The sequence below is a fragment of the Peromyscus eremicus genome, chromosome X, assembly GCF_949786415.1.
Source record: "Peromyscus eremicus chromosome X, PerEre_H2_v1, whole genome shotgun sequence".
NCBI lineage: Eukaryota > Metazoa > Chordata > Mammalia > Rodentia > Cricetidae > Peromyscus > Peromyscus eremicus.
In genome coordinates, this window is record NC_081439.1 from 99,951,983 (window position 1) to 99,967,250 (window position 15,268).

The following is a 15,268-nucleotide window of genomic DNA, read 5'->3' on the forward strand; positions in this document are numbered from 1 at the left end:
TGTCCTTAAAGTATTGTGCCCATTTTATTTCTTTTTAACTTTGTAACCACAAGTAGCTGCCAGCTGACATAAGAGCAGGATGTGTCTGGCTCTACATATAGTTAAGCCTGACAAATGCTGACTTCTATGTCTAGAAAATAAGGTTATGTCGGGGGTTGGGAAGGTGTATTTGGGGAAGTATGAAGGGGAACAATGGGGCTTTTATAATGACTACAATATAGTTCTTAAAATATGACATATTTTTTTAAAAGTCAAAAGTAGGAGCCAATAATAAGCGGTTTGTGTAAACCTGATGGGAAAAAAACTGTTAAAGTATAGCTAAAGAAAGATCGAGTTATTCAGGACCACTTGAGTGCAATCCACCTGGTGGTAAGAATTCCTCCTTGCACTGACACCTCTTCTCCATCTCAGGACCTGAACCCGAGTTGAGGCAAAAGCATCTTCAACAAATGTGCTGGTCTAAATGAATGTCGGCAGGTAGAAGAATGCAAATAGGTTTATATCTATCACCAAGTGTATCAGACCTCAACATAAATCCATATACAGTGAACCTGATAGATAAGAAAGTTGGAAATAACCTTGAACACATTGGCACATGAAGGAACATCCTGAACAGAACACCAATAGCACAGGCACTAAGATGGACAGTTAACAAATGGAACCTCATGAACCTAAAAAGCTTCTATAAGGAAAGGACACTGTCAACAGGACAAAATGACAGCCTAAATAATGAGAAAAGATCTTCATCAATCCCATATTTGACAGAATGATGATTTCCGAACTATATAAAGGACTCAAGAAACTAGACATAAAAATACCAAACAATCTAGTTTTAAAATGAGGTACATCTAAACAGAGAATTCTCAACAGAGGAATCCCAAATGGTAGAGAAGTACTTAAAGAAATGTTCAACATCCTTCGCCATTAGGGAAACGCAAGTCAAAAAAACATTGAGAACCCATCTTATACCTGTCAGGATGGCTGAGATCAATAACACAAGGGACAGCTCATGCTGGTGAAGGTGTGGCGCAAGGGGAACACTCCTCCATTGCTGGTGGCAGTGCAAACTTGTACCACAACTCAATATGGCAGTTTCTCAGAAAATTGGGAATCAATCTACCCCAAGATCCAACTATACTTCTCTTGGGCATATACTCAAAGGATGCTCAATCAAACCACAAGGATACTTACTCCATTATGTTCAAAGCAGCTTTATTTGTAATAGCCAGAACCTGGAAATAAACTAGGTGTCCCGCTACTGAAGAATGGATAAGGAAAATGTGGTGTATTTACACAACTGGAGTATTACTCAGCTGTTAAAAAAAATGACATCATGAACTTTGCAGGCAAATGGGTGGAACTAGAAAAGATAATCCTGAGTGAGGTAGTCCTGATCCAGAAAGACAAACATGATATGTATTCACTCATAAGTAGATACTAACTGTAAAGAACAGGATAACCAACCTACAATCCACAGACCCAGAGAAGCTAAGTAACAAGAAGGGCTCAAGTATAGGGGGAGAAATGCATGAATCTCCCTGGGAAGGGAAAACAGAATAGATTTTCTGGGTGGATTGGGGGTGAGTGGGGATGGGAACAGGAGGTTTCAGGTTTGAGGAGATGGAGGAGGAAAGTACTGGAAAAGATGATTGTAGTAAAGGGGGGCATTTCAGGGTAAGGTAGAAACCTAGTGCAATGGAAACTCCCAGGAATCTACTAGGGGAAGTTTAACTAAGACTCTTAGCAATAGGGGATATGGACCGGAACTGCCCAGTTCCTGGAACCAGACAAGACTTCCAGTGAAGGGATTGGGACACCAACCTAGCCACATAACCTTTGACCTACAATTTGTCCTGCCTACAAGATGTGCTGGGGTAAAGGTGGCTCAGAAATTGTGGGAGTGGCCAACAATGACTGGCCCAGCCTGAGACCCATGTCACAAGAGTGAGCCCATCCCTGGCACTGCCTATAGAGCCAGGATCCAGAGGCAGACAGCAAGAGACCTAGGATGGAACCAAACACAACTGGAATAAACAAAAAGAAGGAAAAGTCAATGAAGTGATTCCTAATGATATTCTGCTATCTTCATAGATTGGTAGCTAGCCCAGTTGTCATTAGAGAGGTTTCACCCACCAACTGGTAGAAACATATGCAGACCCACAGCCAGACATTAGGCGAAGCTCGGAGAATCCTACAGGAGACAGGGAGGAAGGATAGTAGGAGCCAGAGGGATCAAGAGCACCACAAGAAAACACACAGATTCAACTAACCTGGGCTCATAGGGGCTCACAGAGACTAAACCAACAACCAGGGAGCCCACATAGGACCAACCTAGGCCCTCTGCATATATGTGACAGTTGTGTAGCTTGGTCTTCTTGTGACACTCCTAACAGTGGGAGCAGGGGCTGTCTCTGATTCTTTTGCTGGCTTTTGAAACCCTGTTCCTCATACTGGGTTGCCTTGTTATGCCTTACTGCAACTTGATATGCCATATTTTGTTGATATCCATGGGAGGCCTGCCCTTTTCTGAATAGAAAAAAGAGGAGTGGGTGGGGGGAGGCAGGCGGTAGTTGGGCAGGAGGGACTTGGGAGAGAGGAGGAAGGGGAAACTGTGATCAGGATGTAATAATAATAACAACAATAATAATACCATTTAAAATACACTTCATATTTTTAGGTATTAAATAATGTAATTTAAAAACACATACAAGTTTAAAACAAAAGAGTATTTTTTTAAAGTAATTAATGTTAATAGCATGTAGTATGATTTTCTATGCACTTTTAATGTTTATGTTACAAAAACCTATGCCTGCTGGGCAGTGGTGGTGCACACCTTTAATCCCAGCACTCAGGAGGCAGAGGCAGGCAGATCTCTGTGAGTTTGAGGCCAGCTTGGTCTACAGAGCAAGATCCAGGACAGGCACCAAAACAACACAGAGAAACCCTGTCTCGAAAAAAAAAAAAAAAGAAAGAAAGAAAGAAAGAAAAGAAAAATAATCTATGCCCTAATATACCTGAGTTGATTTTGTGAGTTTAAGAACTGGCATTGTATGTCAACGTGGTTGTGTTTTCACATAAAAAAAAGTTTCATAAGCATGTAACTCATTCCTTCTATGAAATGTTTGCTTTATTTTACACAGTAGAATAAATAATAAATACATATTCTCTTAAAAAAAAGAAAAAAAATAATTCTGAGGCCTTGTGGAAATGTGTGGACCATATCTCTTGGGGAAGGTGGGAAAAACTCACAATGAGCACATGAGGCTTGGGTGAAGACTGGAGAATTTCTCAACATTCCAGACCCCACATTTCTGAGTCTCTATGACACATGAGATGAACATTGAGTGGACTGGGTCAGCTCTGCATGTGTCTGCTTCAAGAGTCTTCAAGGACTCTGAAAGCAGAAGCCAATCTCGGACCTCCATCTTCAGCAGTGACATTTTAGTCCCATGTTTACAGTGTGTTGTGCAGCACTGCAAAAAATCCAGAGCAACCCTTGGAAAAGTTAACAGACTCCAGACAGCCAGTGAAGAATCTGCATTAGAATGCTTATAGAAGGTCCTGTCCAGTGCTTCTCAGCTCTGTAAGTTCAGACACTGCACCAACTGCACCCTTTGTGTTGCAGTACAAACTACTGAGGGCTGAGGGTGCATTCGTACAATAACCTGGACAGAGTAAGTGCCACAGACTCTGGAAGGCCATAAACAGGGAGAGGTTGTGTGCAGTTCTTGTGGTAGAGCAACTATTCTCATTGACAGTGTTTCAGAGTGCTGGGGTTGGGGTGGGGTGCTGTGGGATGTTCTGTATGTTAAATGTGTTGCTCTGATTGGTTAATAAATAAAAAACTGATTGGCCAGTAGCCAGGCAAGCAGTAAAGGCGGGACAAGGAGAGAGGAGAATTCTGGGAACAGGAAGGCTGAGGCAGAGAGTTGCTACCAGCTGCCGCCATGGAAAGTGAGATGTAAGGTACCTGTAAGCCACGAGCCATGGGGCAAATTATAGACTAATAGATATGGGTTAATTTGAAATAAAAGAACTAGATAACAAGAAGCCTGAGCCATTAGGCCAAACAATTTAAATAATATAAGCATCTGTGTGTTTATTTTATAAGTGGGCTGCCGGGCTGCCTGGGCTTGGTGGGACCCTGAGAGAAAACCCCAGGTACAGTGGGGTATTAATAGGACCTGAGAATGAATGTTTCTTCGTTTTGTGTTTGTGACAGTCTCTCATGTATCCTAGGGAAGCCTGAACCTCGCATGTCCCATACCGTGTACATCAGGATGACTAGTGCTGTACTGCCTTGTGTTATACCCTCCCACTGGTCACAGGAGTGCATAGAAATGTCTGGCTTTTGGTTAATTGACTAATTATAAAAAAGAGGTATTAGAACTGGAGGCTTAGCTGTGCATAGAGCTGCAGCATGACTGGACAGCCCCCAGGAATTCTAATTATATTGTAGGGCAAACATCTCAACCTATAAATGTGAACACCATGCCTAGAAATAGGAAAACCATGTCAAATAATGCTGGATATTAGCTAAATCAAACAGCTCATTGTTTTGGAGGAAATATCCAGCCTTTCACTGAAGGGGGAGACATAGAGCATTGCTACTATTGACTGAAAGGGCTTGAGAGAAAGATCCAGAAGGTAAGGATTGATGCTGCATGGTGGTTATGCTCACAGTGCTCTCTGTGGGTGGAAAGTTCTTTAAGAGCATGGTAAACCCAGCAGTAAGACAGGGATTTCAGAGTCCCTGAGTGGGGGCTCTGAGTTTAATAAATCCTACTACACAAGGGAAGTAATAGAAACCGAGCCCCGTGACTTCAGGAGGAAGTTGTATATGGATTTGAGATATCTGAGTGAAGGGATGTTTACAAAACGTCCTCAATGAACAGCAGAAAGTCTTTTCTCTTAAAGTGTCAATGAAATCGCTTACCCTTAGACACAGATGCCAGCCAGTCATGTGTAGTCAGCCAATAGAAATACAGATCCCTTTTCACACATTTACCTGGTCTCCCCACAGTCTCCGTCCATGTTTTATGAAGATGCCCTCTCACAGACACACGGTCCCTTGCAAAGCAATGTAAGCCACTGAAAAGTGGAGCCTCTTCTAATCGATAAGAAGTCCAGTCAGAACCTGAGCCAGACATGTGGTCACCTAGAGCATGCCTCCACAGGATCTGGCCCGGCAGCTGGATACACATTTTGTGTAGCAGTTTCCTCCAAGATAAGACATTCCATTTGGAGGAAAGCTCCTGAAGACACAAGACATTCCAAATGGAGGCGAAACATTTCATAATGAGGGAGAGATGTTTAAGACACAGGAAGTAAAAGGCTGAATATCTCCAACTGGGCTTAGAAGATGTTTGTTCCCAGTTTCTCCAGTCTCCCCAGGAAGAGTGTCAAGAGCACATCTCAGTTCCATATAACCGGGGAGCACAGAATGAGAATCCACAGGCAGCTGAGGCACAGGATGCCATCCACAGGTTCCATTCATGGAGCATCAGCCCCAGTGAGAAGACTGAAGCCACTGGATGTGGCAGCCAGGAACTGGAGCATGTCACCAGATAACACTCTGTACCTGGAAGATTGGTGGCAAGGACCCGTATGGAACTCAAGAAAGTCATCTCTTGCTGGAACATCCAATGTGGAGACTCAGGACACTTCCTCCTGATGCCTCCAGGTCCCCAGTTGAACCCATCTCTCTCTCTCTCTCTGCTTCTCCCTGTGTGATTCCCTACAATGACCCCTTGGGGATTAGGTCTAGGGTGGGACATACTGGAGTATAGGTGGGAACAGCCATGACTAGAAACACAGTGTCCTCTGCTGGAGACTTGCCCTAACTGACATTATAAGTAATTGTTCCACAGGGGTGGAGTGAGTTGACAAGCCCATGATGAGGGTACAGAGAATCATGTGGGGTCAGCATGAAGCAGCATAGCACCTGAAATCTTCCTCACTCAGCAAGCCACAGTGACCAGAGCTTGCCAGTGTCACCTCCTGCCATAAAGGCCATTTCTGGAATAGGCTACTCTGGTTCAAATACTTATACCCACATTTTAGTAACCTGAAAAACAATGGAACCAACATACTGAGAATCCACCTCTTTATTGCTGAGATAATTGCAGGGAAGAAAAGGTTGTCATGGCCAGCATGGGTGGCCGAGACATTGGGGGCAGGGCCAGGTTCCAGGTCATCTGGCTTTGGAAAGAGGTGGCACACATGAGCTGCTCCAAAATCTTCAGGGATCGTTGTTCTGGGGACCAGGTGGTGCATCAATTAGAACCATCTTTCTATTGTTTCTCCTGAAAATGGCTCTCCTGTTCCTAAACCATTCCTACAAGCAGAAGAAAGGGTTGCTTTAGTACACTGTACTGTACCACCACTGAAGAACACATCCTTTAACCATGTATACTGGATCAATTGTACTAGCATTTTAGAACATATATGGAACCCATCCCTGGCCCAGTGTGTGCTAGGTATGTGCTCCAGGACAGAGCTACTCCCCTAGCAAAGCACCACATTTCTGTTTGCCCAGAAACTGTTTATCGATCTAACCCCAAGAACGGTTGAAGACTTACCTCAAGTGTGTACTGATTGTTCAGAATGCTGAAAGCAACAGGTTTCATTCTCATTGAAACAGTCAAAACACCCCATGAAGCCCCTGAGGACATGTACCCCACACCCAGTCCTTCTGCTATGGAACAGACCCAGAATATTGTCTATTCTCTCCATCAATTGATATTTTTGGTTGTAAACGTAGCCTTTAATGGCTGAGCTATCCCTCCAGCCCTATCAATTGATATTTTTAATGCATTCTTCCAGGAAAGGATGCAGATCTAGCTCATGGGTTGTTCCTGGTCCTTGCTGTGTGTTGAAAAGTATCAAAAACAGTTCTCTTGGAACCCCGGAGTACTATCTCAAGGCCCAAATCTGTCTGTAAAAGGCTCCATGGTGATAGCCTTTTGTGAGTATCCAGAATACACATTTTATGAGACAAAGGGCACTTCTTCCTGTTCTATGCTTCCTCCCTAGGCTCCAAGTATACTGTGTATAGGCCTTTTCCCTTGTGGGCATGTGGTCTGGAAAGTCAGGGCTGATTGTAATGGTGAGCAGAGTTCACATACATCACCAACAAAAGACTGGTAAAAGGGTTATGGGCCTTTTGAGGTTCCTGGTCCCAGTGTTGATTCAGAACTAAGCCAGGCATGGGACCTTTACAGACTAGATCAAGAAGTCTGAGAAAAGGTTTTCTGAGACACACAGAGTGAAAGAGTTGAAGGTGAGCAAGAACATGGTCTCTTCACTTAAGTGAGGCGTGTGGGCTGCACAGCCTTCAGAAGGTCATGGAAACACACTATGTTCACCGAGGGTCAGACAAAGCATCTTGGCATCATAGGTTTCAGGTGTCCAGGTTGGCATTTCCTGCCTGAGAAAATGGAGGTCTTTTGTCATCTTGAGCCTAGCCTGGCTGTGGACTGGTCTGGCATCCTTGGGATGCAACATCAGGGTCCCAATTTGGTGCTATACCTCTCTTCTAGACAGCACCATCAGAAGATGTGGAGCCCTTCCAAAACATTAATTTTTTTTAAAATACTGACCTGCACATCTGCTTCCGGCACACCCATTGATATTGCAAGATCCTTCCTGAAGTGAAAAGATTCCAACATTCAGGCCTTGTAGTGGAAATAAACTGTATAAAGACATGTCCTGTTTGCTTTTAAATGTTTGTGTCCACACTTGTGTGTGTGCACACGTGTACATACACACACACACACACACACACACACACGCAGACACACACAAACACATGCACACACTCGCACAGACACACACACAGTATTCCTCACACCTCCTTTGAACTTACTCCAGTAGCAGGTTTCTTTCAGGGACCAAAATTAAGGGTAATCCCCCAAACACAGGTATGTGGTCTATGTACTTAACATGTAAAGCTTCATTAAGAGAAGCTCCACGATAAAAAGTGTTAGTCAAATTTTAATCTGAGGTGGAATCCCTCCTGCATTTTCCCAGCCACACCTCAGGATTCTCACTCATACTTACAGAGACTTATTTAGAACAAACATTGTCTAAATTTCCCACTCACACGCCAATTAAACAGACAACAAAACACATTCTTTCCAGTTGGACTAGGGCACATCTGCTTACTCCAGAATCCAATTTCTGCTGGAGGGTCCAGACATGGTCGCTTTGTTTGTAGAGGAAATCAGGGGTCAGGGAGGACCAAAGGACAGCCTGGATGCACTGCTAGAAAACCAGGCGCCTAGCAGGCCTTCTGCTTACCTTACTTGAAAGCTGGGGAAGCGAGTCTCTTCAAAAAGACGCTCTAGGTCCCGCAGCTGAGACTGGGTGAAACTGGTGTGTCTGTGGAAAGGCTGCCTGTCCCGAGCCTGGAGATTCTTGGTGCCCTCAGGCATTGCCGCCTCTTGCTGAGGCTGCTGTGGAACACTTCTGCCATGGCCACCTTCAGCCTGGGTCCCCTTTTTCATGGGGCCAGAACTACCATCGCCAGAATGACCTCCTTCCATTTCTTCTTCTTCGTTTTCTCCCGCCTCTACCACTCCTGTGGCTTCCTGAGTAAGACCGGACTGAGCAAGCTCTTCTTGAGCAGGCTTGCTTGGGGCAAGTTCGCCCAGAGCAAGTTCGCCCTGATCAAGCTCACCCTGAGCAAGCTCGCTCTCTACAAGCTCCTTCTTGCCTCCTTCCTCTCCAGCCTTCAGGACCACTGCATTCCCACCTGCAAGAGAGAAAAACATAAAGATAAAGATCTGAGCATCGTGGCCCATGGATCATTGGAAAGCCTGGAGAGGGCCCACAGGCAGAGCCGGGTAATCGAAGTGCCTGGCCACTGGCCTTTCCACCAAATTTGCTTCCCGGACTTCGCTCAAGTGGAGTCAGAACCATTTTACTGACCATGCTGTTGTTCCTGGTCTTCATTAGCTCCTAGACACAGCATCCTGGTGAAAATGTGGCAGCAGCCCTGGCGAGACTCCATGCCAGGAATCTTTCAATGAGACCCGAGTTCCGAAGACTTAAAAGCCGTGTCCTCACGGTCTGACGCCAGAGGTACAGCTGTGACTCTTAACCCGGAAGGCTTGTCTTCTGGAGACTCTACGTAATTACAATGTGTCCAATCACACATTCTGGCCTGCACAGCCTCAGTGACTGTGGGCTTGTCCTCTGAGGTGCTTAGCCTGAAGCACTTTAGGGCTGCAAAGAGCAGGGAGTACTTTAAAAACTGCAGTGAGTGTGTGCGGTGGGGGTGCGGAACCTGTGGCTCTGGTTTGCTGCTTAGCTGACACCTCTAGTTTTGGGTAATGCTAGACTGTCCAAATTCAGTCACAGAGAGTAACAAAAAGACCTTTTCAAACTCAGCAGGCCCTTGAGCACAGCTAAATCACTTTATTAAATTATGCAAATGTCCTTCAAACAAAATGCCCCAATCTTGGTTGTGCTGTCTTGAAGAGCCCTGTATGATGGCAAATATGTGGGTAGGCCAGGGCACGATCCTCCTGAGAGACTGTGCTCCCAATAGGGCTGAATTCCATCGTTGTTCACAAGCTCATTCTGATGGAGACCTTTCTCTACCCAGCTGTGCTTGACCAAGGTCTAGGGTGACCCAGATACCTGAGGGCATCAAAGATCAACCCTGGGTACTGGCTCCCAACCTGTCTCACAGCTGTGAAGGTTAAAGGCAGGAGGAGTAAGCAATTCTGGATTCAAGCTCTACAAAGAATCATTGCAGGAAGGGGCAGAACTGAGGAAAAGTTAGAGAGACTCCCCAGAGTAGGTGACATTCCCAAAATTTAAAAGAGCCACTGAGCTCTGTCATTTCGTGGTTTTTGTTTTCAATAGGATCATGGCAGATTCTGGACAATGGCTGAGGTAATTGTTAGGAGATGGGTTAGTTCTCTGGGATAGCATATGCTGAGACACTGGAGGGCCCACGGTCCACATTGTCTAGCCCACACCAAGGGGATGATCTTGTTCTGTTCACCTATTGCCCACCGAGTCAAGGGTGGCTCAACCCCCTCCCACCACAGGCCCCTTTATCCATCCCTGACTATGGCTTTGTGAGTTGAGGGCCTTAACAGTCTGGTCACCATTAGCCACTGCATGGTCTTGTGTCCTCTGACATTTCAGCTGTCCCAGGTGCTTTTAATTATACTCAGCTTTCTTCTCACAGTCACCAAGAAGCAGCTGCAACTGTCCTTCCTCTTCTCCTTATCTCCTGGGTCGTTGTGAAAGGCTTCCCTGAAACACCGAAATGGGAGGCTTTCTTAGACACAGACTCACTCTCACAACTAGCTGCTGGAGAAGCTAGGCTATTTTAGGAGACAATAGTACCATGGGTGCTTTCCTGAAGGACTTGGTGGCCTGGTTGGACTGCCCACCCTAGACGGGAGCCCTGTCTTTACCAGTGTGAGAAGGCTTGACTGTCCTACTGATCGCAGAAACTCTTTGTGTCTCATCTTTGGTGTTCCTGGCTTGGCTGTTTCAAATCAACCCTCCTTTATCCCTAGCATCCCTGCAACATATGCGAGCAACTTAGAAATTTGAATGTGAGTGCTTTTTCCTTACTAAGGACAGAGACCTAACTCCTGCATCCATACCAACCCCAGATTCTGTGATAAATTTCCCAAGATGCTGTTTACAGGGTTAGTGGAGGTAAGCAATCATGCATTCAGGGTGCCCCAGAAACTGTTCATTTCCTCCTCTTTCTACAGAGCTCACAGGACACTGGGTGTATTCTTTTTTTTCTGGCAGTTTGCTCCAAGGGCTTAGCAAAGAGTGATGGGCAGGGATTTCCTCTCTGTGGGTTGATTCAGCACCCTAAAAGATGGATGCTTGCTGTGTAACCCAGAGGAGCTGTGGAGTGCACTATGGGAGTAGCTAACACAGGTAAACACCAAGGCCTGCTCTGCTCCAAGCTGTTATCTATGTGAGTCTGGAAACCAGCACCCATCTCTGCCTTTACCCTTGTTCCTCTTGACTCTGCTGTCCCCATCTTGAACCTGGGGAAGGGACTCTACTCTGTTGACTCCTTAGGATGTCTGCTGCTCGCCTGCTGCGATGTAGTAGCCCAATCTTACATATCACTGCATTGACAGGAAACCTGTACCCATAAGCAGCTTTTGCTGTAGAACAGCAGTGAATCATGAGCCCAATTACTGCTCTGGGTGATTTTCTTTTAAGTTGTCTTCTGTGAGGGACTCTCTAGGATTGAAATGCATTAATGCAATCTTGTGGCTCCTTCTTGTTTAGTTACATGCTCAATGCTTTAGGTCAGTGATTCTCAACCTTCCTAATGCTGTAGCCCTTTAATATAGTTGCCCATGCTGTGGTGATCCCAACCATTTTTGTTGTTAATTCCTAATTGTGATTTTGCTATTGTTATGAGTCACAATATAATATCTTTGTTTTCCAATGGTCTTAGTTAAGGTCTGTGGACCCCAAAGTTACAAGTGGCTGCATTACCCAAGTTGAGAACCACTGCTTCAGTTTAAGGCATGTGATGAAAGTGGTCAAAACGTTTCCCAAAGGTAGTTACTGCTGAGAAAGGAAACACAAATGAATTCTAAGTTTTTATTGATGAGCACAATTTAAAAAAAAATCTTGGATCACTGATTAACTAAAACCCAAGACAATATTAAGTTTTCCTTGAAGAGTGTTGAGATAATTCAAATGAGCAATTTTAGAAGCAATTTATCAGCTCTAAGAAGAAACATAATTGTGGGATCAGGATCTATACCTGGTGCATGTGGGGGCTTTTTGGAGGTCATTACCTATGATGGGACACCTTGCACAGCCTTGGTACAGAGGGGAGGGGCTTGGTCCTGCCTCAACTGAATGTACCAGGCTTTGCTGAATCCCCATGGGAGCCTTACCTCTTTCGAGGTGGGCATAGGGAGGTATGTTGCTGGGGGGAATGCTGGGGGAATTGTGAGGAGAGATGTGAAGGGGATCTGTGGTTGGTATGTAAAATGAATAAAAAATTTCTTAAAGAAAAAAGAAGAAACATAATTGACAGGGAATGAATTCTTTGATGAGCTTTTACCTGCGTATGACATCATGTCACATACAGAAAGAATAATAAATGGGGAAGCTTTCCTAGATTGGAGTCATCTTCCACAAACCCGTCGTCAGCATATTTAGGGACACCTGACATTCCATGAACCAGCTGTGCCCAGGTTGGCTCTCCCACAAGGCTTTTGTGGCTCATAGGACAGGATACACTGACCACTGCACTGCCCACTTGGTCACAGCTCACTATGTCCTTTCTCTGCTCAGCACTCCATGGCCTGAGCTTTCAAGCCACCAAGTGATAATCATGTCTTTGGCAGGAAAGTCAGAGGCTGCCACCTGGCTCATCTGAACTGCAGCTGCTCTCTCTCTCTATCTCTCTGTCTCTGTCTTTCTCTGTCTCTCTGTGTCTCTTTCTCTCTGTCTCTGTCTCTGTCTCTGTCTCTCTCTCTCCTTCTCTGATTCTATCTCTCTCCCTCTTGTCTCCCTGTCTCTTTTTTGTGTGTATACTGGTGTCTTGTGTAGAAATAATGAAGAGTCAGGCCCTCTGTGAACCAGGAAAGGAGTGGACAGGTCAGGGATCATCCCTTCAGTCTTTCAAACAGCCACATGACTTGGAGTGTTCTTGCTTAACCCCTCTGGTATGTTGTATCCCAGCAACAGGCCCTGGAGCATTCTTGCTGTATCCAGGCCATAGGTCTTTTCCCTGTTTATAGGTGTCATCCTACAGGGACTCAGTAAGGACTCTTCCTGCTGTTTGTAAGAGACACATGGTAGAGAGAGACAAGGGTTGATTTAGAGGGAGTCCAGGACTGGGAGCTGGGTGGGAAGACATCTAGAAGGATAGTATCCTGAGGAAGGAGAGGGTAGGGTGGTTGAAGTGAGCTCCAGGGAAGGGCAGCTCTCATAGAGATGGTAGAGGTGTGGCCAGGAGATGGTCTGAAGACAAGCTGGGGCAATTCTCCAGTGGAAAGGAGTCAAGGTTGGGAAGAAAGATGTACCAATTATGAGCCTCACCAGGCAGTGGTGGAGCACGCCTTTAATCCCAGCTCTTGAGAGGCAGAGGGAGGCAGATCAATGTGAGTTCGAGGCCAGCCTGGACTACAGAGCAAGATCCAGGATAGGCACCAAAACTACACAGAGAAACCCTGTCTTGAAACACCAAAAAAATATGAGCCCCAAGAAGGAGGTTGGAGCTGGGGGTACCCAGCAGGGCCCAGGAGAAAGGCCACTGAGAAGTCAGAAGACTGTGCAGCAGATGAGAGCATGCTGTGAGCATTACTGACTGTGAATCAGTACAGAAGTCAGGGAGACTGCAGGACAGTGGTGGGGATTTCTCATGTATATCAGCCTGGCTAACCAGGGTCTAGTGTACAGAAGGAAACCTGGGCCCTTGTAAAATCTCCAGGACCCTAAATGTGCCTTTGTGGGGCTCAAAGATCAGCAAAAATGGTTCTGCTGTGTAGACAGTTGACCACATATACTCCCCTGGTGCTCTCTGAGAGGGGCCTGTTCTTCCTGGATGCAAGCTCAGGCTGGCATAACAAGCTCTCAGATAGTCCCCTGGTGGGGTGGTAAGAACATTCAACTTCTTCAGTGACTCCCATGGAGAATGAAGAATCCTTACTAGCAGAAATTGGTTATAATGACTTAGAGTGTGTTGATTTGGCTGTGATACTCACTGCAGAATTATGTCTAAACAAAAAGCTGGGAAGGGCCTTGGTATCCTACATTGGAGAATTTACCCCATAGGCCAAAGTCTGACCTGAGGCTAGATGATTTTACAGACCATAAACATCATGCTCCCACAAGTGCAGTCAGGGTGATCTTTCCAAAATGCCACCCTGACTCTGCTGCTTCTCTTCTCAGACACTGCCCACAGCTGCCCACCACCCTTCTGACTTTGCAGGAGCCCAATACTCCCCTTCTCCGACCTCATATTCCATTTGAGTTGTCACCAAACAGTGTTCCTTGGTCCACCTTTGTTCCTTCTGGTTTTATTTCTGGCATGTCTACTTTCTAATTTAACTCTGAGGCTCTGTCCCGTGCACACTTCCTGGTCTTCCTGCCTGTTTGAACGGTTCTATACTGCCACCAGTACCTCCTATTACTGAGTTGGGATCCCTGAGGGCCTCTGAGGTTGGCCTTTTTAGTGCTGGATGTGTTCCTGTGGGCAGAGGACTATGCTGGAAACTGGGAACAAGGAAGCAATTAGGCAGATAGCCTGCTCTTGTGTAGGAGGGATTGCAGCCCACCAATGTACCTGGGCCAACTCCAGTGTACCAGGCCTCTGCACAAGGCTGTCAGGGTGGGCATTTTGCTGGCTACCAGATAACAGCAGTCTGCCAGAGGTCTCTTCATGAGGCTATGAGACATTCTTGAATCATCTGTCCCTGTACTTACACAGGAACAAGATATTCAAAACAAAATACAATTAAAAATGTCAACAAGGTTTGGTGGGCTAGAGGAACTGTCTGCAGTTCAGATTACAAGCCTCTTCCCACTGTACACTCAGACAATTACGTGGCATACAACTCTGCCCTACACAGAGACATATTGATGAGCAAAGTATGGAGTGGAAAGATGATAAAAGTATGAGGTGTTAGGACCTCCCTCTCTTAGAAGTCAGCTCATGTAGAGCCACTATAATGTCATATGACCAAGGAACAACAGAATGCCAGGATTAGACATATAGACAAATTTATAAGGATATAAATGTGAACATTGATTGTATTATGTCAGAATTTGAGTAGTAACTGCAGCATCTTTGCCTGAAGACTTTTCCTGGGTACTCTGACCACTAAGAGTTAATAATACACTGCTTGAGACATGGCAAAATGCCCAGGGTGGTTGGACATTTTGTTTTGGTCTAGTGTCCTTGAAGCAAACAAAGCAACCAGCCTGAGCACAGGCTGTCATATGCCTCTAGATTCTCAAAAATTGGGTTATGAGGTTAGTGAGTAAGAATGATAACTCTCTTTATTAATGATGTCAAAACTTGAGGGAAAATGATTGGAAATAATAACTCTTTTCTGTCATAGTTTATTAATGATGACTAAAAGATGAGCAAAAGGAAGTGAAACACATGTCCAAAACCAAAAATTTTGAAATGATCTATGTTTTGGAACATCATGAATGTATCCCTGCTAACTAACTTCTGTATAAATAAAGACACACTCTGGCTGATAGTCAGTCAGGCTGCAAGATTCTCCAGACCACCATGGCC

The 15,268-nt window shown here is 45.3% G+C and overlaps 1 protein-coding gene across 1 annotated transcript; it reads right to left on the reverse strand.

Annotated features, from left to right (window-relative positions):
• Positions 1-6,241: 6,241 nt before the first annotated feature.
• Positions 6,242-9,091, reverse strand: LOC131900171 (rhox homeobox family member 2-like). The gene is made up of 4 exons (XM_059251533.1): positions 8,932-9,091; positions 8,302-8,755; positions 7,602-7,647; positions 6,242-6,337 (listed from the first exon to the last, which is right to left on the reverse strand). Exons 1-4 carry the CDS (start codon positions 9,011-9,013, stop codon positions 6,242-6,244), a joined length of 678 nt encoding a protein of 225 aa, XP_059107516.1. The 5' UTR covers positions 9,014-9,091.
• Between the last annotated feature and the right edge of the window lie 6,177 nt (positions 9,092-15,268).